The sequence below is a fragment of the Cuculus canorus genome, chromosome 11, assembly GCF_017976375.1.
Source record: "Cuculus canorus isolate bCucCan1 chromosome 11, bCucCan1.pri, whole genome shotgun sequence".
NCBI lineage: Eukaryota > Metazoa > Chordata > Aves > Cuculiformes > Cuculidae > Cuculus > Cuculus canorus.
This window is the reverse complement of record NC_071411.1, coordinates 276781-304686: the sequence shown is the minus strand read 5'-3', so window position 1 is coordinate 304686 and position 27906 is coordinate 276781. Positions and strand designations below refer to the sequence as shown.

Genomic DNA, 27906 nt, shown 5'->3' with positions numbered 1-27906 from the left:
AGATAAGTGTAATATCACTTGATTTAAGGGACATTTTCCTTTTACCTTTAGGCCAATGCTAACCTGTTCCAGGGTCAAGTGGAAAGGGATTTGACAAATAAGTGGTGATTTTGGGTGGTTTTCAGTTTGAGCAGCTTTCATCCCCACAGTTTCAGAAAGTGAATTTAGAATTATTAGCCAGTCGGTGAGTGACTAAAATGCAGTGAAAAGAAGACTGAATTTGCATCCCACTGGCATAAGTGACTAAAATCTGTAACGGAAGCCTGAGCTTCTTCTCTGATCTGTATTTTTCTCAGTTTCCATCAACTAACCAGAAATCAGATAGACTTGCAGTGGGAATTTCATTCCCCTGCCTGCCTAGACTAATGTGTTTAATGTTTTGGCTTCAGCTTAGATGAGCTTTCGCACTTGACTGAGCAGAGTAGCACTGCCAATAATGGATAATTATTAAGGGCACCACAGCCACCCAAGGTGATTGGCAGTGTGAAATGGTGAGAACATGTTGCTGCCAAAGCTGACGACTGCCAATTACAATTGTGTGATTTAGAGACTGAAAGCATCTCACTTTTTGTTTTGCAAAGAAGATGTCAGACTCTGATAGACACCTAAATATTTGACTCTGTTTATTAAGTGTAACAGGCAAATTCAGTTTTATTGACAGAGAAGTCAGTCCATGAAGTTGAAATTCAGCTACTGTAACATCTCAAAGTAGGGAATGTTTCTTAAGAAGACTTATTAACTTGACAGGTAAAATACTACAAAGAAAATTCTTCAGTAGAAAACAGGTAATCTTTCTCTCTATATACTGTGTCCAGGTTTAGGGTCTCTGAGAAGCAAACTGGTTACAGTGCAAGTACTTTCCCTGCCCAGTTAATGCAACCTACAACCAGGAGGTCAATAATCTGTTAATGTTAATCTTCCTGCCTTCCCCGATGTAGTCACTGTGAAAGAGTAGGTTGCTTTTCTCCATTCCTTGAATAAGGCAAAAATGAAATCTTCTTTATAAATAAAATGTATCAAAATAAGTGTAAATACAGGGGTGCAAAAAGTGTGTTTTCAAGAGGAAATAATATTTTATATCAAGGGAGAGTTGGAGTGTAAATTGGGTACACAAGAGACCAAACCACTTAGCCCTGTTCTCTGTAAGTCCTTGGGACACTGAATGGATATTGGCCCTCATTATTTGATAATATTTCATAAAAACTGAATATTTAACCCTTTGAAGGAAGGCACAGGGCTGCCTAGGTTTTATTCAGTCGACAGGCATAGGAGTTGTTAGATATAAGAAGAGGACCTGCTTCATTTTTTCCCAGTACAGCTCCTTGAAGCAATTGCATCCGTCAGGCATTACAGCTACCCCCATGAATTACAAATCAGAACTTTAGAACAGTCGTTTAGAGCTCTCCTGAGAGCTGTGTTAGTTTGCTGTGTTTATTTACTTTTGGGTTTTTTTAAAACACCGTCTGAAGTCCTCTGTAACGTGACCATAGACGAACTGAGTGAGGGAAGAGCTCCTTCTAGCGGTTGGCGAGCTGCCTCAGAAACCAAGTACTTCATTTTGACAAGTAGTAATGGGGTATTTTTCCTTTCCAGTTCCTTGGTTTCAAATATGGAATCCTGTTAGCCAGTAAAATAGTAAACGTTTTCTTACTTTAGCACATCTGATATAGTTTAATGCGTTTCAGAATATTGTTTAATTTCAGGTATCAGGCATTTTTTGGTCACTACTGTTTTTAAAAATACTTATTTGATGTATTAATTGTCCCTGTAATGGTTTCATAACTTTTTAGGAACTTCAAACTGTTTCTGAAAAAAACCAGACTGGCAGTAAGTTATAGTAAGAGGAAACATTACTTTTAAAGCTGTTTCAGTGTAATTTTTCTTCCACGAAAGACATTCTTACTCATATTATCCAGTTACCCAAATTCATCTGAACACTGAAGCATGATGCATGAGGTGACAGAGGGCATTATAAAATGTATCGTAAGGTGTTGATGTTATGCTTTTAAATGTTCCTGACGTAAGTGACTGGAGGGAAGTCACTCATCTCTGCTCAGATCTCTGTGCTCCCTGTGATTCTGGTCTCATACAAGAAGTGTAAGAGAGGCCATGGTGGGTCAGAGCAAAAATCGGGGTATTTCAGTTTCCTGCCTTCAGCACCGTTTCAGTCACATGGGAAATAATAATCAAATCACAGGGAACAACCTGACAGCTCTAGGAAATAAGCAACTTTCTCATTTGTCTCCACAGGACTCCCCTCTAAAAGCTGTACAGATGTTGTGGGTAAACCTCATTATGGACACCTTCGCCTCACTTGCTTTGGCCACTGAACCTCCAACAGAGGCTCTGCTGCTACGAAAGCCATATGGCAGGAATAAACCTCTTATATCCCGTACCATGATGAAGAACATTCTGGGCCATGCTGTTTATCAGCTTACCCTCATATTTACACTGCTTTTTGTCGGTAAGAAAATTTGTTAGGCTTGTTGCTTCATTTGGAAGCATCTAGGTCTTTTAATGTCAAAATGCTTTAAATGTAAGCACTTAATGCACATATATTAAGCAGGACGGAGCTGTTTAATGGGATTATAAACAGGAGGAGAAACAGACCAGATGCTGTAGAGGGATTTCGGCACCTCTCGTATGTGGTTTACATTGAGAAGGGCCTCAGTGAGCTTTTTTGCCTCCAAGAGGAAACGTAGGTTTGGACATAGAAGGTTCCATTTTGTTTGGGCTATCTAGCTTCTTCTATACTGAAATTTCATTCTGACTCCTGTCGTCTTTAGTGAGCCTGTAACAACAAATTAAGAAAAGGCAACACAAAGATGCATTTTACCGGTATCTGGAGAATCTCTTAATTGGGAGCAAAATGGTTGCCACAGTCTAGAAATAATGCTGATATTAAGTAGCACAGATAAGCAGGTAACCAGTATTAAGTGATAAAAATAACACTCTTTTGACATTTATATGTAGAATGGAGATCAAAAGGGTAAAAAATCTAATTTATTAGGTTACTGGACTCTTCTTCAGGCCTTACTAGCAATGAATGCTTTTAATAGCTTGTATTTTGGAGAGAGGAGGGAAGGAGGAGGAATGTTTCTTGCTGCAGGGGATGGTAGGGCCTCATAATAGATTCTGTTGCTCTGCAATAGTAAGGGAGCTTGCTCAAAGGACTAATAATTTTATCAAGTGAGTATTGTGTTCTTGTCACTATGTCATCACTGTTAAATTACATGTGTTGCCTTTCAATTTTTTTTCTTTATATACAGACTTCCATATAAGCTGTAAATGTAAATTTATGATTCTTAGGAGTTTTTGAGATCTGCTGTGAAGGTCTTGCTCCACCTTACTACAAACTGGCAATGTATTTGGAATGCTCCAGGGAGGTAATGCCCTGTTCATAGGGGAGCTGCTTAAACCAAAAGCATTGCCAGGTTTTGTGGAGAAATGCTCTGTGATGTAGTTAGGCTGACAGTGCATTTTGAGAATGTCTAGTGGGTATAAAGAAATTCTATTGTCGTATTCTCTAAAACAGGTGTAGAAGGTCTAGGTAATTCACGTGATTGGTAATCGTCTTGGAAGGAGGGCTCCTGTGCACTTCATGGGGTGGTTTCATGCGCGTTCAGGCTGGAAAAGAGAAGGCTCCAGGGAGACCTTATTGCGGCCTTTCAATACACAGAGAGGGCTTGTAAGGAAGACAGAGAGAGACTTTTCATCGAGGCCTGCAGTGACAGGTCAAGGGGCAGCAGGCTTACACTGAAAGAGGGTAGGTTTGATTGGATGTAAGGAAGAAACTTTTCTGCACTGAGAGTGGTGAGGCAGTGGCACAGGCTGCTTAGAGGAACTGCACATGCTCCATCACTGAGAATGTTCAAAGTCCAGTTGGATGGGGCTTGGAGCAACCTGATCCAGTGGAAGATGTCCTTGCCTGTGGCAGGGGCATTGGACTGGATGATCTTTAAAGGTTCCTTCCAACCCAAACCATTCTAGGATTCTGTAAGAAAAGAGATCTTTTTTTTTAATTGGTCAGATATAAAGGAGATAGTCAAATCATAAAAATAAAGAGCAGTGCCTTATACTTTTAAAACAGACTAGCAGAATGATGAAAACCAAATTTACTGAAAAACAGGAATGTCTGTGGTTTGTATCATTAATATCTTTGAATGCATGTCAAGGTTTTGCCGTGCTGGATTAGTAAATGCATAAAAACTGGTAAAGGCTGGTTGCTTCTTATAATTGTAGAAAATTGCAAACCTGCTGTCAGTGGCCTCAACTGCTCGGTACCTCAGAAAAATTGACTTCCTAGGATAATTACTTAGATTAGAGGAAAATATTACTGAAAACTCTTTGCATAGTTATATTGAGTTATTAGATAAAAGTCAGCACTTGAGAAGCTTACTGCTTAGGAAGTTTAGATGTCTTTTGCTCACTGGTGTTATAAATTCTGCCTATATTGCAGTAAGTGCAGAAAGAAAGATGGGAAAGCAGAGCACAGGATGCAACTAGCTGAAGCAAACAAGGGGAATTTAAGTTTGATTGATTTATTTATTAGTGGAAACCTTTCTTTTGTCTTACACCTAGGTGAGAAAATGTTTAAGATTGACAGTGGGAGGAATGCACCACTGCACTCCCCTCCTTCAGAGCATTACACCATTATCTTCAACACCTTTGTCATGATGCAGCTTTTCAATGAAATCAACGCACGGAAAATCCATGGCGAAAGAAATGTCTTTGATGGCATCTTCAGAAATCCCATTTTTTGCACTATTGTACTGGGTACATTTGCTATTCAGGTAATGATTTGGGCAAGAATTAGTAACTATTCATCAGATATTTACGTTAAGTTTTTTCCTGTGTTTTTTTTTTAATTTTAAATGCTGAAGAATGCCCACTTTATTGAAAACCACCTGGTTTCACAAATCATCTAATACTAATACAGGTGTCAATAATAGAAAATACTATGTAGCCATTTTAACATGGCATAAATTTTGATCATTATAAATACGTCACATCTGAAATTAATCTGAAGATGTGAAATAATAACAGCCATTGTCATTTGTTGATATTTAACTGGGATTTTTTTAGAATAAATTATTAAATAGTATACCAAGCAATGGCAACAAAGCATTTTAAGTTAATTTACTTCTGTATGAATAGAAAAATTGGCCTTTAAATAGCGAATGCTGATCTGTTCTTCTGAGGTTAAATGCCACTGCCAAATGCTACTTGGCATTCTTGGTAATGCTGCTTCTTGGCAGTGATTCATGTCCATCCTATGAGTTTGCTGTCCCAGTCGTATATGAACATAATTACAGAAATACACATTTTCCCTGAAAAAATTCTACTTTTTCTCCTGTAAGAGAACTCTTAACTCCTCCACTTGCTCCTCTATCCATCCATTTGCTGGCATCTGCCCTGTGCTTGATACCATTTGGCATTGCCTTTTAGAAGTCTACTGCAGCCCTTGCAAGTGCTTAGAGTTGAGCTATTTCTGTCTTGACGTTCTTGCTCAATTCTGCAGTGGCATCCTGGAAGCTGTCAGTATGGGGACTGCTGTCAGGGAAGGAGTGAGGAAGAGGACAGTGCTACTTGAATCTGATTTGAAACAGGAAAGGGGGAATGATAAACTATGGGAGAAAGGACACTAGTGATTCTTAGCAGAATTGATAGTGATGGTCTTTAACAGCTAGTTTAAAAACATGGGTTTACTACCATGAACTAAAATGCCTTTATGAGAGGCTTGACAAATTCACAGTTATTTGTAATTTTTTTTTTTAATCATGAGTAATGTTTGAGGATGTTTTCTTAGTTCTGGGCATTACTGCACTCAGTTAGTTGTCTGGCAGAAGAAAAAGTGTCCTCTAGCTGCTAGCCATGTTTCTGAACTGTCTGTTAATTTTACTACTCTTCCCTGCTTCCATAGCAGCTGAAATCCTGAAGAGCGGCAGTTCAGAATTCTAGGTTTACACTCTGACAGTGACTCAAAAAGGACATTGTAACCTAAGAGTGCTTATGCTGTGACTCTTGCTTGCTTTTAGTCTCTTTTTAAAATCAGGTAATTTTTCTTGGGACAACAAAAGATTCATGTTTCTATTAATTTTCCACTTTGTTTATTATGTTCTGGAAACAGAGCTTTGCCCAGTGTTGCTTGCTGAAGCGAGGCCAGAGAAGTATTTATTTTTTGGTTGTGTGTTTTAATAGCTGGATGTGTGAGCCAAACATTTTAGTCCAAAGAGAAAATTATTGTCTCCAGGAGCTTGGATTATGGAGATGGATATGGGAGATCACAGAAGTGTGTTTATTTTGTATTTAAAAATCACTTAGAAAGTGTGCATACATATTTAGTATACTTTCTATGAAGTACAGACTCAGAGACTTTGGTATTTCATCTTCGAGTGCAATAGTTCTTTTCCTACCCTTTTTCTCCAACAGGACCAGATTTTGGCGTACTGCCAGTCTAGTCATGAGAATACATTGAGAAGTGTATAATAAAACATTAATTGGAGGGGGAAATCTCTCCTGCGCTGGATATTCCAAAATAAACTACATCAGGGTCAAGATACCGTCAGCTGAGAAGAGTCAGAAGCTGGGAGAATACAGTCCTGTTTTCTTCCTGGGCATTCATATGTGACTGTTGTTAGATAGGAGGCTAAGGAAGCCTTAGTCTGACCTGGAATGGCTTTTTCTGACCTTTAATTAATTCAGGGTGCATAAGTGCATGTGGTTTGATTTTTAGTGACTGAAATTCAGCAGCTTATGCTGGATGGGTTAAAAAAATGTGCTAGTAGCTTGCCTCTGTGCCACCTCAGAGTGTCAAATGGTACACTCGGAATACAGGGCAGTATTTTGATTTTGGGTGTTGTTTCAATTCAGAGTGCTGAATGGTCGATTGTTAATATTGCATTTGATTATTCTACCAGCAAAATATGTTGGAATCAAACCATTGGGGCTGTAATATGTAGAAAGATAAAGTAAAATCTCAAGTAAAATACAACTGAAAATTTGGGGGGTTTTTTGTGGCATTTGGGTTTTTTTGAGGGAGGGGGTGTTTTGTTTTGATTTGTTTTTTTTTCACCAGAAAATATTTACCCCCTTTTTACTTTGCTTGTCTTTGTAGATAGTTATTGTCCAGTTTGGAGGAAAACCATTTAGCTGCTCTCCCCTGCAGCTGGACCAGTGGATGTGGTGTGTATTTATTGGATTAGGAGAACTTGTGTGGGGTCAGGTAAGTGTCCAGGAATATGCAGATTTCTTCCTTTTGTTTTTATAAACAAAAGATGTAAAGATGTGATGTTCATAATCCTCCTATGCTGTTGTTTCCTTGATCTTTCACAAAGTCCTTTTTAGCACACATCGAAATGCAGGATGCTCTCTAAATATTTAAAGAATAGATGGAGTAAGGATAACTAATCCCACTGTTCCTTTTGATTTTTGTTAATTTTCATATCTTCTCTTTCCTTAAGCAGGGCGTGCTGTCACCAAGGTCTTCTTCAGTTAGGCTTTTTTGTGAAAGGTGTTTGATTCATAACCTAGTCCACTAGTCACAAAACCAAATGCAGTAAGGTCAAATGCCCTGTAACCTCCTGGCAATAGTGTACCCAGCATGGAAAGGGTACGGTAAGCCATGGCCAAGCTTTGAAATCGAAAAGAAGTTCTAGTTCTCTGTCAGCCCACCTGTTCCCTCACTGAAACTGCCGCTCTCTTGATCCCTGCCAGCCTCGTTGTGGCACAGGACTCAGTCCAGTGCATTTGATACACACTCACAGTGATCATCCTCCATCCACCTCCTTCTGTGTGCAAAGGAGGGAAGAGGAGATGAAAGAGAAATGAATTTTGTCCTATAATAGTTGCAGAAAAGTGCAGCTTAATTCCTGTGTCATTTTAAAATTCTGCTACAACCCGTGTCATCTTTAGCTAATATGAAATTATATATAGATGTGTCAGAGATAATTGAGTTATGTGATCTGTCTCGAAGTAACAGTACAGAGTTGTTAAAACGCTGCATTATTGTTTTATGTACAAACACATGGCAAAGTTAATAATAACATTAATTTTTTTAATCTTCATGAATGCATTGTTAAGGTATTAACGTTGATGCCATCTGACACAGTAAAAAAATATGTGAAAAATGTGAAGTTAGTTTTGCCTGTTGCATAAAGATACATTATAGATCAACTAGCATGCTGGAAGAGACAGGCAATGCTATAGTGAAATGGTTCTGATGGAATTGTAATAAATAGATGCTAGCTTTCAAAACTGATTATTTGTTTCTTATGGAAAAAAAAACCCCAACTTTTGGACAGTTAAGCCTCAGATTCTTTATCTTAAGAAATAAGCTTAGCGTCATGGAAGCTTTTAATGCGAATGTTGCTGAAAAGCAGTACTGTTGGATTGTTCTAATGTAACTATCACCTGAAGATGGAATTTAATTTATGGCCTTGCAGGGGGAAGACCTAAAATCAGTTTGATAATTCTGGGAAAGAAAAGATTTGTTTTCAACTGACTGGACAATACCTACTTTGAGAGTGGGAAAAGAAAAGCAGGGAAAGGGGGGACAACCCTAGCAGTTTTATTAGTTCATTCTGCTGTGAAAAATAGCAGAATAAATCAGCCTTTGATCTATGTACTGTTTGGCTTCTGAATTTTGTTATCCATGGTTATTACATAACCACTGAAAACCAAGAATAACATCAGCATCTGTTTCCAATTTAAAGATGAATGTATTTGCCCAAGCATTATTGTGAGAGCCTAGCCATTAAATTAAAACTGATATTGGATACCTCAATGATTTTATCACTAAAAATACTACAATTTTGCATAAAGCAAATACAGAGGGAAAACGTTGTTTTCTTGTCACATTTAGTGACCAGAAAAGAAAAACACAAACTAAAAAATTGCATTAATTACATATTTATGTGATTTACAGTCTGTGGCAAGTCCTCTCTTCATGGAGCTTTACAGTAAGAGAGACTTCTTTTGCTTTAGAAGGGGTGTTTCTCTTCCTTCTCAGCCTTTTCTCTCCTGTAACGACTGATTCCAGTTAAACACAGAAAAGAGGGTTATCCCTTTCTTTTATCACAGTCTCCTGAACCTGCTGTTCTTGTGAACCACTAAAACCAATCAAGATTTTCAGGTATAGATGTTAGATTTTCAAAAAGGCTTTTAAGGTATGATTTCTAGGAAGCCAATCTGTGATGCTTTCAGGGACATCTTTCTGACAGGTGGCTCTCATCACTTTTGCAAACCAAGTCTGTCTAAAATATTTCATGTTACGTTCCTAGAATTATTCATCGCTTTTGAAAACCGCAGTAGTTTCCCTGGGAATAATATTTAGTTCCTTAATCTATATCCAGTCTATCGAGTCTACCATTACCTGAATCGGGCAGGTGTCTGCAGATACAGAAAACAAATGAACAAACAAAAAGACATGTAAATACTCTAAGAGAAGAATTAGAGCAGAACCTACCAGCCTGAGAGAGGGCATGAAGGAGAGGTATGTTCTGTCACACAGAATCACTGCCAAATACATGTTCCTATGTGCACTGGCTTGCAAGTACTTCTTCACCACCAGATACCAATCTCAAGTAGCTTCTTTCTGTAGAGTGCTGGCATTGTAGTGCTTTGCAAGCTGGGAAGCTGAAGCAGTTTCAGTAAGTATTTAAATGACTAGTGCTTACCTCTTCTGTTTTTTCTCCTGTTCTGTCTTTGCTTGTGTCACATGATTTCATTAACTTCCTGAGCTTACATTGTGTTTTTCAAACCTCAAATGCATTTTCAAAAGGTTCTGTAGTAGCGTAGAAGCTCTTTTTTTGCCATTTATCCGTCTTTAAAAATAGCATAACAGAAGTGGAGTTGTGGATCATGGCGTTCAAGGAGACACTCAGCAGACTAAAACAGTTTATTTCCATCATGAAAATATTTGGTGCTTTTTCATGTGTCTTCCCTATATCCATTCTAGTTTCCCAAGTGTAAGATATCCTCACCAGCTTTCGTGCAACTGTCTGGTTCTGTCTCCATCTTCCACACGTTTGGGCTCCAGAGATGTGGTTACTCACTGCTGAAGCAGACAAACAAAACAGGAAATTGCAGCTTTTCTGCTAAATGGGTATAACAGTTAATGTGAAGGAGATGGTTTTTTAAGAGTTCGATATGTTCCAGGTCGTGTCTTGTTTAAATAGCCATCTGCTCATATTTTCATTCAAACTGACAAAAGAAATCAGAACAAAGAGAAAATGACTGCCCAAGAGGGCAACACTGACATGTATTTAAAATAATTGTGTTATAATATTGTCTAACCACAGCATTTGCAAAGTTTTAAGATTATTAGACATCTCCTGTATTAATTACTTGCAAGGCACCAACAGAATAAGAAGGGCTGAGTTTATTAATAATAAGGACACAGAGTAAGAAAGAGGCAGGTAAGAAGCACAACAGGGAGACAGTTAAATGCACACCTTTCAGAAACCTGATTATTTATAAATGTTGAGAAAAGCATTTCAACTTTCTGAAACAAAGGGAAGCTGAATACGCAAACCAGTGTAGTATGAGAAGATCAAACGCATGAGATGCAAATAATTTTCAGCTCATGTTAAGGTACATTAGATTATTATCAGTCATTAAAAAATACCCAAACCCTACCTGTAGAACTAACAGGCTTGCTAAGTGTTCTTTCAATCATTACATATAAATACTTACATCCTCTTTTAGTTTTGTAAGGAAGGACCCAGACTCAAACTTGCCTCGTTGCTGTGTATAGCCAGTGTGGTTTAATTATGCAAGTAATGCTGATTGCTTACACTAAGTATTTTGAGACTAAAATGGAGTTGTGTAAGTGTAAAGTAAAATTAGCAATATGCCTATCTTCGCTTTCTTGAAAGACTATAGATGTCATTGAAGTACCGGTGTTCCTTTGTTAGCAGATCATTATACCTTCGTTATTGAATGAGGTTTATGTTTTCAGTACTTTTTTATAATTTTAGGTCATTGCAACCATCCCAACAAGTAGGCTAAAGTTTTTAAAGGAGGCAGGGAGACTCACTGAGAAGGAGGAGGTCCCTGAAGAAGAACTCAATGAAGATGTTGAAGAAATTGATCATGCAGAGAGAGAACTTCGACGTGGACAAATTCTCTGGTTCAGAGGGCTCAACAGAATCCAAACCCAGGTATGCTAAAAGTAAACACCTGCGCAATCTAGAAAAACATCCTTATTGATCGGAGCAAGGTAACACTGTAGGGAAAGCCACTGAGCGTCTCTATGTGTGTACAGTGGTACTTGGCTTTACTGATTTCAAAAGGAAAAACAAGTGAAATAGTAAAATAGGCAAACTGACCAAAAGAGGGTATGTAGCAGAAGAGAGAAGGGGAAAAGATTCTAAAATGATAATATGCAAAAGTATGACTACTTTTTTGAAACTACTTTGAGTGGACATTCTTTTTTCTTCTTCACTGATGGCAGCTCATAGAACAGTGCCCTGTGGAAAAGGCTAGCTGTGACAACAGCTATAAAAGTGTTATGAGTGCTTTCTAAAACATACTGTTCTGTTTTGGCAAAAATATATTGTCGCTGCTACTTCTGCAATAACAGAATAAATCGTTGATCTGAAGTATGAAGTACCATTTGAGAAAAAAACAGAATGTTTTCTATTCTGGCACTTCCACATTTATATCATAATTAAAAGGACTTGACTTTCTTTCCTAGTAGGTAAAGAAAAATGTGTTTCTGGATTTGTTGTTAGTAGTGAGGACCTAAGCATCCATTAAATACTGAAATTTATGTGTTGACCACTATGGATGATTTCTTAGAAATATCTATTTTTTTCTTTTTTACAAAAAGACAAACTTTTGCTAGATACAAAATCCATGGCACTTTTATTATACTAAATACTTGCACTGAATCGTGCTGCTAAATATAGTACAGATTAGGATATCTAGTAAAATTTGTCCTGTAGTGCTAGAAAAAATTATTCAAAGTGTTTCACCTTTTTCATTGTAGCAAAGTAGCATATTTTATAGCTCTCTAGTGCTCTCTCCTTGGTCTTTCTAAAATCAAGTATTTATGTCAGCTTGCAGAAGAGAGCAGCTCTCACAGACAGATCTGTACTCTCTGTATCAGATGTGAATGTTTTACATGGTGCTTACAAGAAAAAGAGGTGAATAAGAAAAATATTTTTTGCAGAAAGAGATGCCGCAATGCACTTCAGAAAAAAAATGGGGGAGAGCAGTTAAGGACAGTTAGGTCTCTCTAGTACATCCACGGCCAAAAAGGCAAGAGGGTGGAAATCAGGTTTGGGTGAATTCCCAAGGTTCTATGGTGAGTAATTAAATATGGATCTTCAGCTTTGGGGTTGTGTGTCTTGGCCTTATTGAGTCAGGAGCACTCATCATTGGAGACAATTCAAAGTGTCCCAGTATAAAGGTGAGAAACAGGTGCCCAAGTAATAGTGAGCTTTATGACTAGTTGACTTCTAAATGTGCATTCTTTTCTTCCTGATGGCTGTAGGAGGACTGTTGTCTGTTGGCATTTCTGTCAGGAGGTCTTTCTGGTTGTGGTGAGTGGAAACAACTACAAGGACAAAAAAGCAAATTACGTCCTTCCAGTTCTTTGTCTAGTCTGAGGTAGCTTTTAGTTCTTCTGCATATCTTTGTCCACTTAATTCACAGATAAATTATTATTCTTTTACGCTATTTAAAACAGAATGAACATTAATTGTATTTCTTTGCTAACATCCATCATCTGAGTTTCCTTTCTGCTCTAAGCTGTAGAAGTACCTTCAATAGGATGTATCGTTTCTTTCCTGCCAAGAGACATCTATGATTTTTTTCTCATTTTGTTTATTCAGTGACTTTGATTTTCACACTCACTTCACATTTGTGGAATGATGAATGGGAAATTAAAGGAAATGGGCCAACATATTAAAAAAAGAATTCCAAGGTGTCCACTGCAGAGCGATGAACTTACACGCAGGTCAAATTAGATCTGTTGCTGGATGGACCTTGAGCTGAGTGCATTTTGATGCGCTGTGTGTTGTGGCCCATCCAAATGAATTCATACACTTGTACTACATTTCTCAGGAAGCCAGCTAAAGAAGAGTTGATGGAAGAAGATGAGGATGTCTGTAGCATCCTTGGGGAGCTGGAGGATTTGCAAGAATCCTCTGATGTCTAATGCACTTCTGGAGATGCGGAAGAAGAAGGTAGAGCATCCCCCCACTTTATGTATATAAGAGGATGACAGTAAGAACAGGAATAAACTCCAGACTGTCACGACTAGATTGATTGTTCATATTCTAACAAGACCAGTTTCCACTATCCCACAGTTGTGCTATTAGATTATCCTTATTTTGGCTTATTTTTCTATCCAGTCGTTATGGGACAGATAGCCACAGCACTCAACCAAAGCCTTCAGTCCTAGAACAGTTATAAAGAATCTGAGATAGGGATTTTTTTCAGGTAACTGTCAGATCTCTCTGGTAATGCTCCTGTAAAAACTCATCTACACTGACAAAAACTTTGCAGTACTAAAGAAAGGTTTTTTCCTGCACCTTCTCTCAAAACAGAGGGTTCCAACGTAGACACCAGAGAGGATTTCCTTTATTGAATCTTAGCATTGAAATGCCAGACATATTTCTATGAAGACACACGTGAATTTACTGTAAAGGAGGGTGTATGAAAAATGCACATAGCTAGGTCAAAGACACTAGCTATCTACTTCTGATTTTCTTTTTTTATCTACTTTTGTTCATTTAGATATTTTGTTGTCATACAACTATACTGTAGGGCTTCTCTGGATGGGTACGTGTTCTCTGATTGGAAGAGTGTTTCCTTACTAGATACCTCTCTTGGAAGCCCACTGACATATGAAGTTTTGGAAAATAAACTGTTAGGCCAAGTTCTTCTCTTCTTTCTCGGCTTCAGACAGAATATAGCCCTGTATGTCTCACTTCTAGGGTTGAACAGGTTGTCATCCTCTCCTATGAATTATTTCTGTGAAGATCTGTAGCTCCTTTCTTCAGGAGAGCAAGTGAATTACACACCTGTAACTCTTGTTCTCTGGAGAAAATATTAAACACAAAATTCCTTATCTTTTCACTCTTACACTGAGGTCTTCCCTTGCAGTTTATTAGGAAGACATTTGTACAGCTAGAAATGCCCTTTGGTTTAGGATTTATTATTGCTCTCTTCCACAGTGATACACACTTTGTGTGCTCAGTTTAAATCTTTAAACTCTTTTTTGAATCATCTCTTTTGAAGAGTGCTCTCTCATGTTAGATCATGAAAACCCAAGATCTGTATTTAATTCCACCTTTGTACAGTGAATGTTGCAGGTGAGTATTTAACATGCCTTCATACAGAAACAAGGGTTTGAGCCATATGTTTTTTTCTACATGTCAAGTGTGAACCTTAGTGAATGATTCACTTACACCCCTGTTCCATATGCCAACTCATCTCATATTGTATTTTTTTCTGTGGTATTTGTATGGACATGTAATTCAAAATACGTCTGCTGCTGAAAGGACTGAGAGCAAAGCTGTAAAATATTGATAACTGTTTAACGCTGTACATCTATTGGTGTGCACAGTTAAATGGATATTATAAACAGGACTCTAATTGGTAAAGAGTGGGTCAGTGAACAGACCAGCTACACAAACCATATTTGTATAGCAAACGTTTGCTGTGACAACTTTACAGCAGTAAACTTTGATCCCTGTTAGAGTCGGCTGTGATATGAGTATTCCCATAAAAACACACAGGAAAATAAATAATGATGCTGAAAGATAAGATTAAGGGAGGGAACACACCTGTACCGTTAAAGATGAAGCTATATGAATTTGTTAAAGTTGACCCCGGCAGAAAATGTTACCAAATTTATTATAAAGCTTTCAACTTGGAAAATTCAGGAGGGCTTACGCCAAGATTTGTGCTGGTTTAATTGATAAATATAGCACTTTACCTTCTCCCAACTACCTCCTAGGGTACGTAACTTAATAGATTTGGGTTGCAAGATACAAATCTGGAACAGTGGGTTACTCCAAAGAAGTTGGTTGAATTCTTCTAATGGTTACGACTACTGTTGCTTTGTCATGTTGTGATTGTCCTGATCTAACAAGAGGACATTGGGGTGCACAGGGATTTGTAGCATGTTTACTTTCTGATATTACCTATTCTGATCCCTGGCTTCACGTTGGTACAGAAAGCCTGCTTGTTATTGGGTTATACTGCTAACAAAGAATGCCCTGAAATACTCATCTCTTGTTTTAACTCATCTTCTCTGGTGATGAATAAAGTACCCGGGAAGGTATTCAGGATTGGTTTATCAAACTGCATACAACAGACGTATGAAAATAACATGTAGAAAATTGTAATGTTCTTTGCTGCAATAGCCAATGCAGTTCTGCATCATTTTCTGTGTGATTTTAATTGCTCTGTAGAAAGATACAATATTAATCTTTTAAAATCTGTAGTTATAAAATATCAGCTTTCATGATCACTATGCTTAGATTCTACAAACTTTCATTATAGGAAAAGTCAGACAACATATTGGAACACTTTCTATTTTATCGAGCTAGTATACTGACAACCCTGGTTTTGTAGACAAAATTGAGTTGTATTTTTAATATTTTAACACCTTTTTTATTGTTTGGTGTCATCATCCTCTCCCCCCCCAAATTACAATTCAGTGCCTATATTTTCCTCCTTCTGGAAGAACACCTGGAGAGCAGTAACAAAGTAGTTTTATTCTCAGTAGGAAAAAAGAGGAGATTTGGTCTTATTTACTTTATTTACATATAAGTAAAAATAAAGATTGTTGTTTCAAATCTTCTAGCTGTTTAAACTGATGCAGCACCTCTGCCTCCTATGGAGCTGTTGCGTTTTATCCAGGCAGAAAATTTGGATTATTTCATATTTAACAACATTAAAAGAAGCAGTTAAAAGTATTTATTTCAATTTAAGTGAAACTGTGTGCACGGTTGATTTGTTGTTTTTCATTATTAATCCTGTCAGTTATGCAACTGTATCCATACTTTAAGCAACTTGTCTCATTCTTTCCTCATTACAGATTGAAGTAGTCAATACTTTCAAGAGTGGCACTTCCTTTCAGGGGGCTCTAAGGAGACAGTCCTCCGTCACAAGCCAGACCCAGGATGTAACCAATATTTCTAGCCCTAGTCACGTATCGTTATCCAATGCTCTTTCCTCTCCTACCAGCACATCTGCTGCTGCAGCTGGGCGTGAGTGTGTATTCTTAATGCATCAGACCTACAGAGATGCCAACTTACGTAGCAGTCATTTCAGACTGAGCTACTTTGCCCTTTCCCATTTTGCCCTGTAACGTTTAATAGTTTACATATACCCAGAAACATGCAACAATTGCTTTGTGTACAGTAGATACTCTCCATGATTCACTGCAAGTTTTGTTTATTTACTATTAGGACCAGAATTTCTGGTCATTGTTTATCCAGTGAATGGAGATTTTGCTTTAATGAGGCTCCTGTGTCACGTTTTCTCAGTTTCTTTGGATATATATTGTACTGCTTATAAAATATGTACTTTAAATGATTCCACAAATATTTTCTATTAAGCAATATAGCTTGTCAGATCTTTCCATCTGGAAGATGGTGTGTAATACAGGCCACTTGTGTCCAAGCAAGATGTACTCTAAGTAAAGCAGCTACAGGAGGGAACAAGGAAATGGAGAATCAAGTTCATGATGTTATGTTAAGGTTTACAGGAATGGTGAAAGAACAGATTTGTTTTCTCTAAGTTCAGTGGGAAGTAAGCATTAAGAAAGGAGTGAGCTAGACATGTTAGAAGACAGTGCTGAAACAACAAAATAAATGTGGTAACAAATTTCTTTGTTTGAAAAGCAGGTTTCTAAACACTGAAATCCTGACACAACTCTCTTTTAGATGCAAACAAAGAACTAGTGAAGAAGTAGTGAAGCAAATAAAAACTTTGAAGTGGATAATAAGAAAGTGCTGCTTCGGTAAAAGTAAAATTCCAGTGGCTCAAGAAGAGTCTTGCAGATCTAACTTTGTGTTTATATTTTTATTTTTTTCAGAACTCTAAGTAGCTACTTTGTTTTACAGCATAGCCAGCATTTTAAAAGGATATTTGTATTTATAGAACTCAGTTTACAAGCTTGTCACTTATTTTACAAGATAATGCAGTCTATTCCTTATGTGAGCATTAGTGAAAAGCTGGCCCAGCAGAAGCAAGTTTTGTCTGTCTGGCCAATGGAAAGGGAAGGCAGACAACAGAAGGAAGTATAACTCCAGAAGTCCTGGAGAAGGAAAGGAAGCCTGACCTTTCTGTTCTATTTGAGTGCAAACTCCCTCATTATCTGAACATGAAGCACAAAGTTTTAGACATGCATTAGATGTTTTTTTGGTATTAAGTCAAAGGAGCGGCTTTGCTTTTGATAAGAATCCAAAGAGCTGTTAAGGTTCCAACTTTGGCAGTTTCCCTGGAGAAAATGTGTCTGTTTCCCTGCCTTTCCTTGGTGGAAGTTTGGTCTGCTGACTTTCACTCCAGCAGCACTGGCCGCTTCGGGGCAGCAGCATAATCAAGAGAAGACATACCGCTGCATGCCACAGCCCTGTAACCCGCTCCTGAGAACCTAGAGCCCAGGTCCCCTTGTGTCCGCACTGAGCAGGACAGAGAACACCACGTACAAACCAGTCTCTCATCCAGGGAACCACTTCCTGTAGTAACATTTCTACATTAGAGCAGAGAGCAGCTCGTTCTGCTGGGGTGACTGTCCCAGTAACATCCTGTAGCCAGCAGTCTGAGAGGAGAGATCTAATAGAATTAAAATAAGACAGTTCATCTTCCCTCTGCTCTCCGCTGCAGGAAAACAACTAAGATTTGAATAGTCTTGTGTCTAGACAAAGGTCTTACTAGATTAGGGGCTGAAGTTAACAAGAGGCAGCTTGATCTCCTACGGTCTTTGGTGTCTCTATGTGGAAAAATAAAACAGGTCTATGGAACTCCTCAGTTGAGAACCACAGATATAAATCATGAGCGATTTGTTTCGCTACCCAGAGAGATGTACTTATGTTGCAAAGAACAATTAGAGTTTGGGCCTTTTAAAATGGTACTTCTGGACAGTTACTCTTTTATTACTGCAACATAATGTCTGGTTAGTATCAAACCAGCATGTGCTTCAAATTACAACCCTTAGGGAATCTCCAATTTATTAATACAATGATGCAAACCTAGTGAATGGCAGTGAAAAAGCAATGAAAAATAATTCAGGTTTTATTTTTACACTGGGTATTTACAGTTGGTTGTTCATCTTCCAGAGCCTGGAAAAATTTCCTAGTCCAAATTTCATAGAAATGGGGTATGTTTTTGTGAATTGGCATTTTCTGAGAAAATTCCAGGTGCACAGAGTACACCAAGGACCACTTTGCAGCTCCTTGCTTAAACTATATGTGGTGGGACATGATAGACTGCTTTCCTTGTAGCTGCCCAGAATGTATTAAACCCAGAATTATTACCTTCCTCTTGTGAGGTGGAAGGGAATAATAGGGTAATTGTGCCACTGATTCTCAGGTTTTGTCGAATTATGTGCATATGCACACAGACACACGGATATACACACCATCTTCTATCACTGGAAAGCTGTTAAACCACAGAATTAAAAGCGGCTTTGGATAGCAGGTCATCTCACACCTGCTTTGGTGGATACGTATTTTATGTGCATTTCTTCCTACATTTTATTTTGGGAAAACAAAATCAGGTTGAGTGGGGCAGTGGATGGGTTTTTTTACTTTCGAAGTTCAGAATTAGTAACGGAAAATGTTAGCTTGTGCTTAAAATTAAGCGTATGCTGAAAGCCTTTGCTACTACATTGGTTAATTAGGTAGAGGGTGAGTAGATCTAACTGTACACAAAGTAAATAAGTTATTCTTTATTGTAGTCTGTTTATATCTGGTTCTCAGATGTTGCTTAGATCATTAGTAGGTTATCCCTTCAAAAGGACATGGTTTAAAAATTCTCCAAGACAGATGCACGTTTAATATTCCTTTGCACCTGCTTGTCCTCCTTCCTCCCATTCTCATATATAGTTAATACTATTCCCAAGTGGAAGCAGACAGAAACTGCAGATCCCTGCAAAAATTCCTTTCTTTCCTAAAAGGTTTTAATTAAAAAATACTGTTACGTGTAGGAAACAGGGCAACTACAAACGAACAAACACAAACCCCACCAAAAGGCAACCTCCCAGATTGCAAATCTGCTGTAGTTTATGTATTTGCAAGTTCCTTTTGCTTTATTCTCTTGACGCCTGTCACTTTTGAGATTTTTGGAAGCAACTATTTCATAGAATCACAACTTTTTATTACATTAACTCAAGCAACAGTGGTGTAAAACAAGGCACTTGTGAGGATGACACAGAAAAAAATACACAGTGATGACTCCAGGTTTCATAGAAGCCAACTAAAAGCTTACTAAACAATCACAAAATATTTTTCAAAAGTCATAGAGATCTCTGAAGGTTGGTTGTTTTTTAAAGAGTGTTTTCGAGCAAAATAAGCGCATAGCACCTTTAAAGCTGTATTTTTACTCTGGTTCAATTCTGGAAGGGGCTACAGTCTTCAAAAGTGAGGCTAATTTGCACAGAAAGGCAACTATTTTCATTCTCTCTTTAATTAAAAAATAGTTGAAATCTACCTGAGACTGTCATTCATAGGTAGAAGCTTTCTATGTGCAACATTGGCCTCCAGAGTGGTACAAGGGCATAAGGACGTGCAAATTGTGTCAAACTAAGCTAAGAGCTAGTTTGACTCTAGTGTGCATCACAGTCCATATACTATGAGATAATTTAAAGAGAGATTAGTTTAGCCATTTGTACTATGTGGTGTATGAAAATCGGATTCTTCTGTATCAAGAAAGATTATTTACTGTTCCAGCAGCTTTTGGTTTTCTATATTTCTTATATATTTTGTTTCCTGTAAACGTAATTATCGTTCAGCTGTACTGACTTCACAACTAAAACTTAAGATGAAAAGGTAGAAATTTGGATCAAATTTTCTCACGACGAAAGATGGGAATTAATTTCTTAAATTTTTTTTTTTAAAAAATCTTCTGGTTCAATACATGTAGCGACAAAGATCTGAGCACTGATCTGTACTCAGATCACAGACCAAGTGGGAAACCCGCCTTAGTGAAGCTGTGAGCTGCTTTCTGTGGCAGCGTGGTACAACTGTCATATGCAGGAAACGGAAGAAGCAGCACATGACTTTAAATGAAGTCCATATCTAAAATTTTGTTTGTAAAAGTTGCACCAGTTGGGAACATCATCATACCATCACCTGACAGAGCCAGAGAAAAGTTCCCACTAGTTATAACAAAGCTTTCACAATCCTGATGGGATATGCAATATTAATGTAGGTTCTGTAGATCTTCCCTGTAGGGCAGCTAACTATGTTTAAAATCTAGATATCAAACCAAGCCCTCAACTAGAGATGTGGAATGGCATGAAGCCTTAGACTCCTAACAGAGAAATATGTTCTTTAAAAGGCTTGTATAATACCTTCAAACTTTGCCAAATCCCACACAAAAATGTCAGAGTCCATAATTTTGCCACAAAGCCTACATTAAAGGAGATTGCTATGGAAAGTGGGAGCCATGGACATGGTTCTGATCTCATGCTCTAAAATCCAGTGGAATGGTAGCCATGGTTCCATTTTGAGGGATAAGACTCAGGCCTGAGGGTTTCACAGAATACGAAGGTATTCTGCATTCTTCTTGCTATGTGGGGTTTGACTTTTCAGCAGCACTTACTGGATTTACTGCATATTTATGTAGAAACAGAGTGGCAGAGAGAATGTTATGCATCTGTTTTACTCATTGAAGCAGAAACATAGAAAATCTAATTTTTCTGAAATTTACAGGGGTTTTTACTTTATCTTTGAATTTGCACAACTTTTGCATCACACAATCCAGAATATATCAGCCACAACATTTACAGGTGACTCCAATACATGCAGTATATCCTCCTGCAGATACCTGATCTGATTTTACTCACCTAAAACTGGCAGGATTCAAAAATAAATAAAACCAGATATACTGAAGGTATACCTTCTATTCCAAAGCTTTGCATATGCAACTCTTGACCAAACTAGTTTACTTTTGTATAGCTATAGTCTTGATTTAGAATAGTCTCAGTCACACATAAGAGTTGGCATCTCTTTGCAAAATTGACCTCTTGTTTACAAGTTTATACTAATCACCTTACTGATCTTTCAGTATTGAATTTATTTGCTTTTGCAGTGCCCTACTCTCTACTGTCTGAATATTAAATGTGTTTGTTTTCCCAGAGGGCTAGAGAACATTGGACAAAAGGGTTCAGCAGGAGAGAGTGAAATAAAAAGAGGTTGTGAGTCTTTAACCTTGAGCCTGAAATGAATGTGAACCAAACTCAAGATACTTGGCTTAGATGAAGCCAGGTAAACATTCGAGTATAAGCCCACACACTATCAACCATAGTGCATCTGCTGGTGCTTAACAGGCCTGGTGTGTTTTGCCTAGATTGTTGTACCTAGGAGTGAGATTCTCAACTTCATCTTTTTCTTCTGTTGGGAAAAATTTGTAGTATCTAAAATCCTATTTCTTTTACTTTTCTTGCCTGATGCAGTATACTAAATCTGACTTTGAAGGTGGGATGAAACTGAAGAGTTTTTTCTATTACAGCTACAGAGAAGAAAGAAGTGGAAACTTATAGCAATGTCAAAAATGTCCTGAAGTGTTGTCCCCACAGTCTTTTGTTTAAAAGCAGTTCATTTTTTTCTGTTGTCTCCATTGCTGTGAGAAAAGGGAGCTGTATCACACTGTGCGTCTTCCCTTGGCATTGTCAGCATCATGAAGACATATCACTACATGAACTCTACATAGTTCATAATAAACCAGCCCTTTGGGTTCTATCCATCATGGGTATGTCCCTGCTTTTACATGCTGTACAACCATAATGACATTAGATGAAGTTCATCCACTTTATTTTGGCTTCAAAAAAGTAAAGTGTGCTTTGTTTCAGCAAAGCCACTGAATATTTTTACACCAGATATTACTTCAAATTTTGAACTTAAGCATGTATTAAAAGATTTTGTTGCTGTTGGGCCATGTAACTCTGGGTATTTTTTTTTAAAGTTATTGGCTTAAATATGGTACTAGTATTATATAGAAATTAAAATGTCACCTTTTTATCCAACAAACTCTCTGCCTTTGTTTCCACTAACATAATGGAAGTTTTGTTCCTGTAAGCAATAGTTTAATACATTGGCATTGGACTATGAACAATATTGTGAATTATAGTGTAATATGAAAATTCTGTCACTGAATGAGATGTGACACTAAAAAAAAAATGTTTTCTTCTAGAGGCAAAATTTAAACTTGAGGAGGCAGTTTCTTAAGTGAAAAAATAATGGAAAATATTTATAGATCTCTGTGGAGAAATTTTAAGAACTGATCGTTTTCTACAGCTCTTTAGTGAAGAAAACTTTAGGTATTCTCAGCTTTAGGGATTTGCCAAAATTTGGCCCTTACATTGCTGTTCCATTCAGAAAATTAACTGCTTTACGCATCAGATCTGAACCTGTTCTAAGCTAATATTTCTAGTAAAAATCAGTATGAACAAAAAGCAGAAGCTGTTCTGGTGACATCTGAATGTTCCTGTGAGACTCGAACAGTCCACGCCGACGCTTTGCCACAGATCTTCACAAAGTGCTACAGCTGCTGGCTGACTGTATATTCTGCAATTCTATCTTCAGATGTTGTGTAAACACATCTAAACTAAAGCTGTTGGTGTGGTGTTCTTTTTCAGTTCAAGCAGTTGCTGCAGCGCACCAAATTCTGGTCATGGGAGGCAGGTTTTCGTAACTGCCTTTAGCTACAATCTAAATCTGTATTTTCCCCTCAGCTGTGTAAGATGTTAGTTAGCTTGCTATCCTAGCTGAAAGTTTGGTATAAAATGCAAATTAAGTGCCAAATTATGGTCTTAAATGCAATGTAGATGCTTTCCCTGCTATGGAACTTGGAGGCTTATCCATTGAAACCAGTTCCACCCCTACTGACTTGTAGGGGCTTAAATACGGTTTGTGTGACTTTAAGAAAAGCTTTACTTTCACTGGATTCTTCTGGATCTGTTCAAGCATAATATCAAATTGCAGACTTTTTTTATTTAAGGAAATGTTTACTTCACGTTTATGAAAACAAATCCAGCTGGCAAATAGAACTTAAATATCTGCAGTAGGTTGTGGCTGTATGCAATGAAATTGCTTTGTTACTTGATCAGATATAGCAAACAGCTGCAACTGAATGAGCTATTATATTTATTTAGATAGCAGAAATAATAGGTAGCTTTGCAGAAAATATCACCATATCAGTCCATACTATCAAGTAAGCATGTTATTAAAGGCTTCCTGATTTAAAACAGGACAATGTAGTAACATGTTTTTAAGATTGCCTTGACAAAACATACTATTTTTTCATTGTTTAGCCTAATTACTTTTCAATTTAAAGTACAAGATAGAAAGGCATAGATAATGAGGGAATTAGTATGTCACATCTTCTCCCTGAGTTCAAATCCTGTCTTTAGTAATGCAAATTAATCTTTTATTCCAGTTTGTTCCCTATAAGAACTGTTACATACCACAGCACAATCCAAAGATATTCAGCTCTCCTAAACCCTGGTTTCAAAGAACTGTTAGGTTCACTATATGACTGTAGTGTGCGAAGTTTATTCTTATCTTCCTCATGTCTTGCACCTCTGCCAACCTTCTAACACCTTCTAGTACCCCAGGACCTGGCCACGCTGTTCCGTACCACTCCAGTTCTCTTATTTTGAGCACAGCAGTCACACAAACCACTTTTGAGCTGTGCCCTGCTGTTCCCAAATGAACAGGAGAAGGGAGAGTATTTGGGCTGATTGAAGGCCATGCACCTGAAGATGGCATAGCTAACTGGTGCTATGAGCATTTTTGAAAGATTATGAATGTTGAGATTCAGCGAACATAAACAAAAACAAAGGTCAAAACAAGATCTAAATCAAGTCAGCCTCTTTCTCAAATGTGCTGAAATTCTTTACAACTTGGACAATCCAACCACAGGATCAGCCAACTCCCACAGCCATAACGCTGGGACCCCATATTACTGTAACGCAGCCTGCCAATAAAAGAGGAATCATAGACTCATAGAATGGTTAGGGTTGGAAGGGACCTTAAAGATCATCTAGTTCCAACCCCCAAATCAAAGCTTTACAATCTGTGGTGTTTTAGGCCAGTCACTGATGTGCAGCATATTTACATGTAAAGATACACATACTGACCACTGAGCCATTTCAAATGTGTGTGGAGAAGCTTTCATGATGCCTGCTTGCACCTTTTCTGCTTCTGCCTGTGTTTTGGTCTCCCCTCTAAGAAATGCTAAAGATTCGCTCATGGACTACATGGAAGTAGAAGGATAGAACTCAGTCATAAAACATTTGCCAACAGATCACATTTTGCCATTCTGTTTTTTCCTCTCTACCCCCTCCCAAAAGGTTATGTTTCTTTCAGCAGTAAACCAGTACAAACCTTCACTTCTTTTCTGAACTGGTAGGTCACTGGGATACAGAGAGAATCCCTCCCTTTGCCCACCCACAGGGGACTTGGGGTCCCCACTCTGCCATGCTCCTCACTTTCTTCCTCTCCTTTCCTACTGGGAAAGTAATTCACACTGTCTTGCAGGTTTTTCTTCACCTGTGTTCTTACAGTGAGGTGGTTAATGACGTTAGATGGGCCCTGGCATAAGTCAGCTGGCCTAGTTTAAAGACTGCATATATGGCATAAATTGTGTAGCTTTCAGCATTTAACTTTACCATTTTACAACCGAGACACAGAAAATGAAAGAGCTTGCTGTTAAAAATGTAATGCAATTCAACCCTACAATCAATACATTATTTTATTACGTTTTATATCTATTAAAAAATTAAAATGGCTAGAACAGTGGGTCTATACTCGAGTGTTTACCTCACATATGCATGAAGGAAAAATAAAAGTTGGTTCAGCAATACTATGTTCACATTATCCAGGCTTCCAAGTGTAGTTGTTGTGTGCAAGTTATCTCTGTTCATGTGGTAGCTGTGATTCTGCCCCCCCCCCCCCCCCCCCCCGCCCCCGGCAGCATGATTCTGCTTAGTATTTTGTCTGCTTGGCTTTTTGTGCTCTTGGCTGCATTCATTTAAATTTTGCTTTAAAACATTGATATTACTTATAGTTTTTACACTTGGCTCCTGTGTGTCTCATACGTACCCATCCAACCGTGTCCATGTTCTGTGCTTTTCTGTTTGTGAAGTGTGATATGTTATGTGTAATGTTTTTTTAACAATACAAAAGAGACTTTTTTAATTAAAAAAGCCTTCCTACTTACTCACTGCAAAACTATCAACATGCATGGTTTTACATTTGCATTACAATTAACATGGCTTGTCTTTTACTAGGGATGTACCACACGAGTGGACGTTGGGTTTCTTTAACCAGTACTTCCCATCAGTTCTTTGATGGCTTTAAACTTGGTTTATTTTAATATTGCAGTTGATACAGACATTCAAAATGCACATAACTGAGCCACTCGTTTATGCATATAACATCCAGAGACTGTGGACTTCAGCTGCCTGCACTGCCCTAACCATATGCTACATTTTTCACCAAGTACTCTCTAACACAGTGCCTGCCCTTTGGAGGTGCTGCCTCTGACCCTGCTTTCCTTTTCTCCCCTCAGATCCGTGTCGTCAAGGCATTCCGTAGCTCTCTCTATGAAGGTTTAGAAAAACCAGAATCTAGAACCTCTATTCACAACTTTATGACTCATCCTGAATTTAGGATAGAAGACTCCCAGCCCCACATCCCACTCATTGATGACACAGACCTAGAAGAAGACTCTGCTCTCAAGAAAAACTCAAGTCCACCGTCTTCGCTGAACAAGAACAACAGCGCTATCGACAGTGGAATAAATCTTACAACTGATACAAGTAAATCAGCTACCTCTTCTAGTCCAGGAAGCCCAATACATAGCCTGGAGACGTCACTTTAGCTGAAAAGTTCACTGCAAAAAAAAAAAAAAATTGAAATAAAATCAAATAAAACAACCCACAGCAACATAAATATATAAATATATATATTAAAAACATTGCTGGCTGAAAAGCTGTTTGAACTCTTATTCACTCTGAGACAAGTGAATGAATTGTTGATCGAAATGGTTTTGGGGAAAGAATGAATGGCTGATTTACATACCCCCACCCTTGTGCCCTTTCCGAAAAACAAACAAAACTCCTCCTGCATGAATGTACTGTCACTGCTGGCCCTTCTTTCTCTCCTTTGGTTTCTTTTGATTTCCTTTTTTTTTCTTCCTCCTTAAGCAGGAACTGCAGAGGACTTCTTTCTGAGGCTATTTATCCGAATCACTGGTCTGTGAGTTTTTTGAAATGCTTGTGTGGCATGGACTCAATTGTATAGATTAATTTAAATAACTTTTTTGAAGTTGCAAAGCTTAACTTGCACAGTAGATTTGCACCAGTTGGACAGAGGAACTTAAACATTTATGAGACTATATATAGAGATATATACATATAAGTATATACATAATTAATTATATATATGTATATATCTATCTATATATATATAGTTATATATATATAAAGTTTCTTTGTTGGCATGTTGCCTTGTTTCTGCTCAAATTGCTCTGACTATTTTAACTTATTTATGTCCTAAAAAGAATGTAATTTGTTTACAATCCTGTAGATAATATCCTTAACTATTTGTAGGGTTAAGACAGCACTTCCTGCCGAAGTAGTATAAAATGGCTCAGCTCAGCTCATTGAAAACATGTGTAATATCGCACCCTGGATATTTTATTACAACTGTATTCTGATTTCTGCCTGATTTTTGGTTTGGGTTTTTTTTTGTTAAATAATGTAGATACTGCTAGTCAATAACAAAAGGAGCCAAACTATAACACATTGGATGTAGCATTGTGATCCTATATACAGGGAGGTAAAACAGGCTTCCTTTGTTTCAAATAAAAATCAAAATGATCAGGTTCTCTCCTTTTTTTTTTTTTCCCATCTTCTGATAATCTGCTTCAATTTGTTTCAGTGGAACATACAGTAACGGAGGCTATTTCATTCTTTAAACATATGGCAATGGCTTCCAAAAATATTTTGAGAGAGCTATTATATGAAACTGAGTTGGGTTTATAAAGATAATTTAAAGTAAGTTATCTATGTCTATACAGAGATAAAAACTAATGTTAAAATATTGTGATATATTGTGTTATCCTTTTCAGTTAGTAATTTAAGCATTTATTTCCTTACTACTTGCAACGTGTGGGCTGTTGGCACTTTGGATCAAAATCACTGTAGGTTGTTGCTTTGGGATTTTTTTTTTTAAGAAATATATAATTCCTGCACTACTAGGTCTGAATGAAACTTTATTGGTTGTATATTGAGATGTACTTTGTGTGATTTTGTTGGGTTTTTATTTAACCAAGCTTGTCTTCCTGCAGTCACAAGGTAATACTGGAACACAGTAATACAGTATTTTAACTTGAGCTTTCTACAAAGAAAGCAATCGTGCAAATTTGCGGTATGGAGGGTGAAAAATAGTTTTCAAGATGCTAACAGCCCTGGTAACTTAAAATTTATGAGCTTATATAATTGCTGTGTCAACCACTTGAATGCTAAGCACTTTGTGGATCACAGATTTTTCATAAATAATTTTTGTATTTAATACAAACTTTGCTTGGAGACTTTTCAGCATATGACCTTTTCCATAACTGTATGGCGCAAAAGACACTTGGAATGAATATGACTGATTATGTGTCAGAAAACACTCTCAAACCAGCTTGGTAAATTGATTTGGTAAGGCATTA

The 27906-nt window shown here is 37.6% G+C and overlaps 1 protein-coding gene across 12 annotated transcripts in view; it reads left to right on the top strand.

Moving 5' to 3' along the window:
* Positions 1–27422, top strand: part of ATP2B2 (ATPase plasma membrane Ca2+ transporting 2) — a 313761-nt gene extending 286339 nt beyond the window's left edge. For 8 of the 12 annotated variants that reach the window (XM_054076383.1, XM_054076378.1, XM_054076388.1 and 5 more), the window contains 5 exons: positions 2251–2464; positions 4582–4793; positions 7118–7225; positions 10980–11162; positions 25759–27422. In XM_054076383.1, coding sequence (XP_053932358.1) covers positions 2251–2464; positions 4582–4793; positions 7118–7225; positions 10980–11162; positions 25759–26070 — 1029 coding nt within the window. In that variant the 3' untranslated portion in view covers positions 26071–27422. Of the gene's footprint in view, positions 1–2250; positions 2465–4581; positions 4794–7117; positions 7226–10979; positions 11163–16057; positions 16230–21323; positions 21380–25758 lie in introns of all 12 variants that reach the window. The other 4 variants (XM_054076386.1, XM_054076390.1, XM_054076389.1 and 1 more) reach the window with 2 other exon arrangements.
* The last annotated feature ends 484 nt before the right edge of the window (positions 27423–27906 follow it).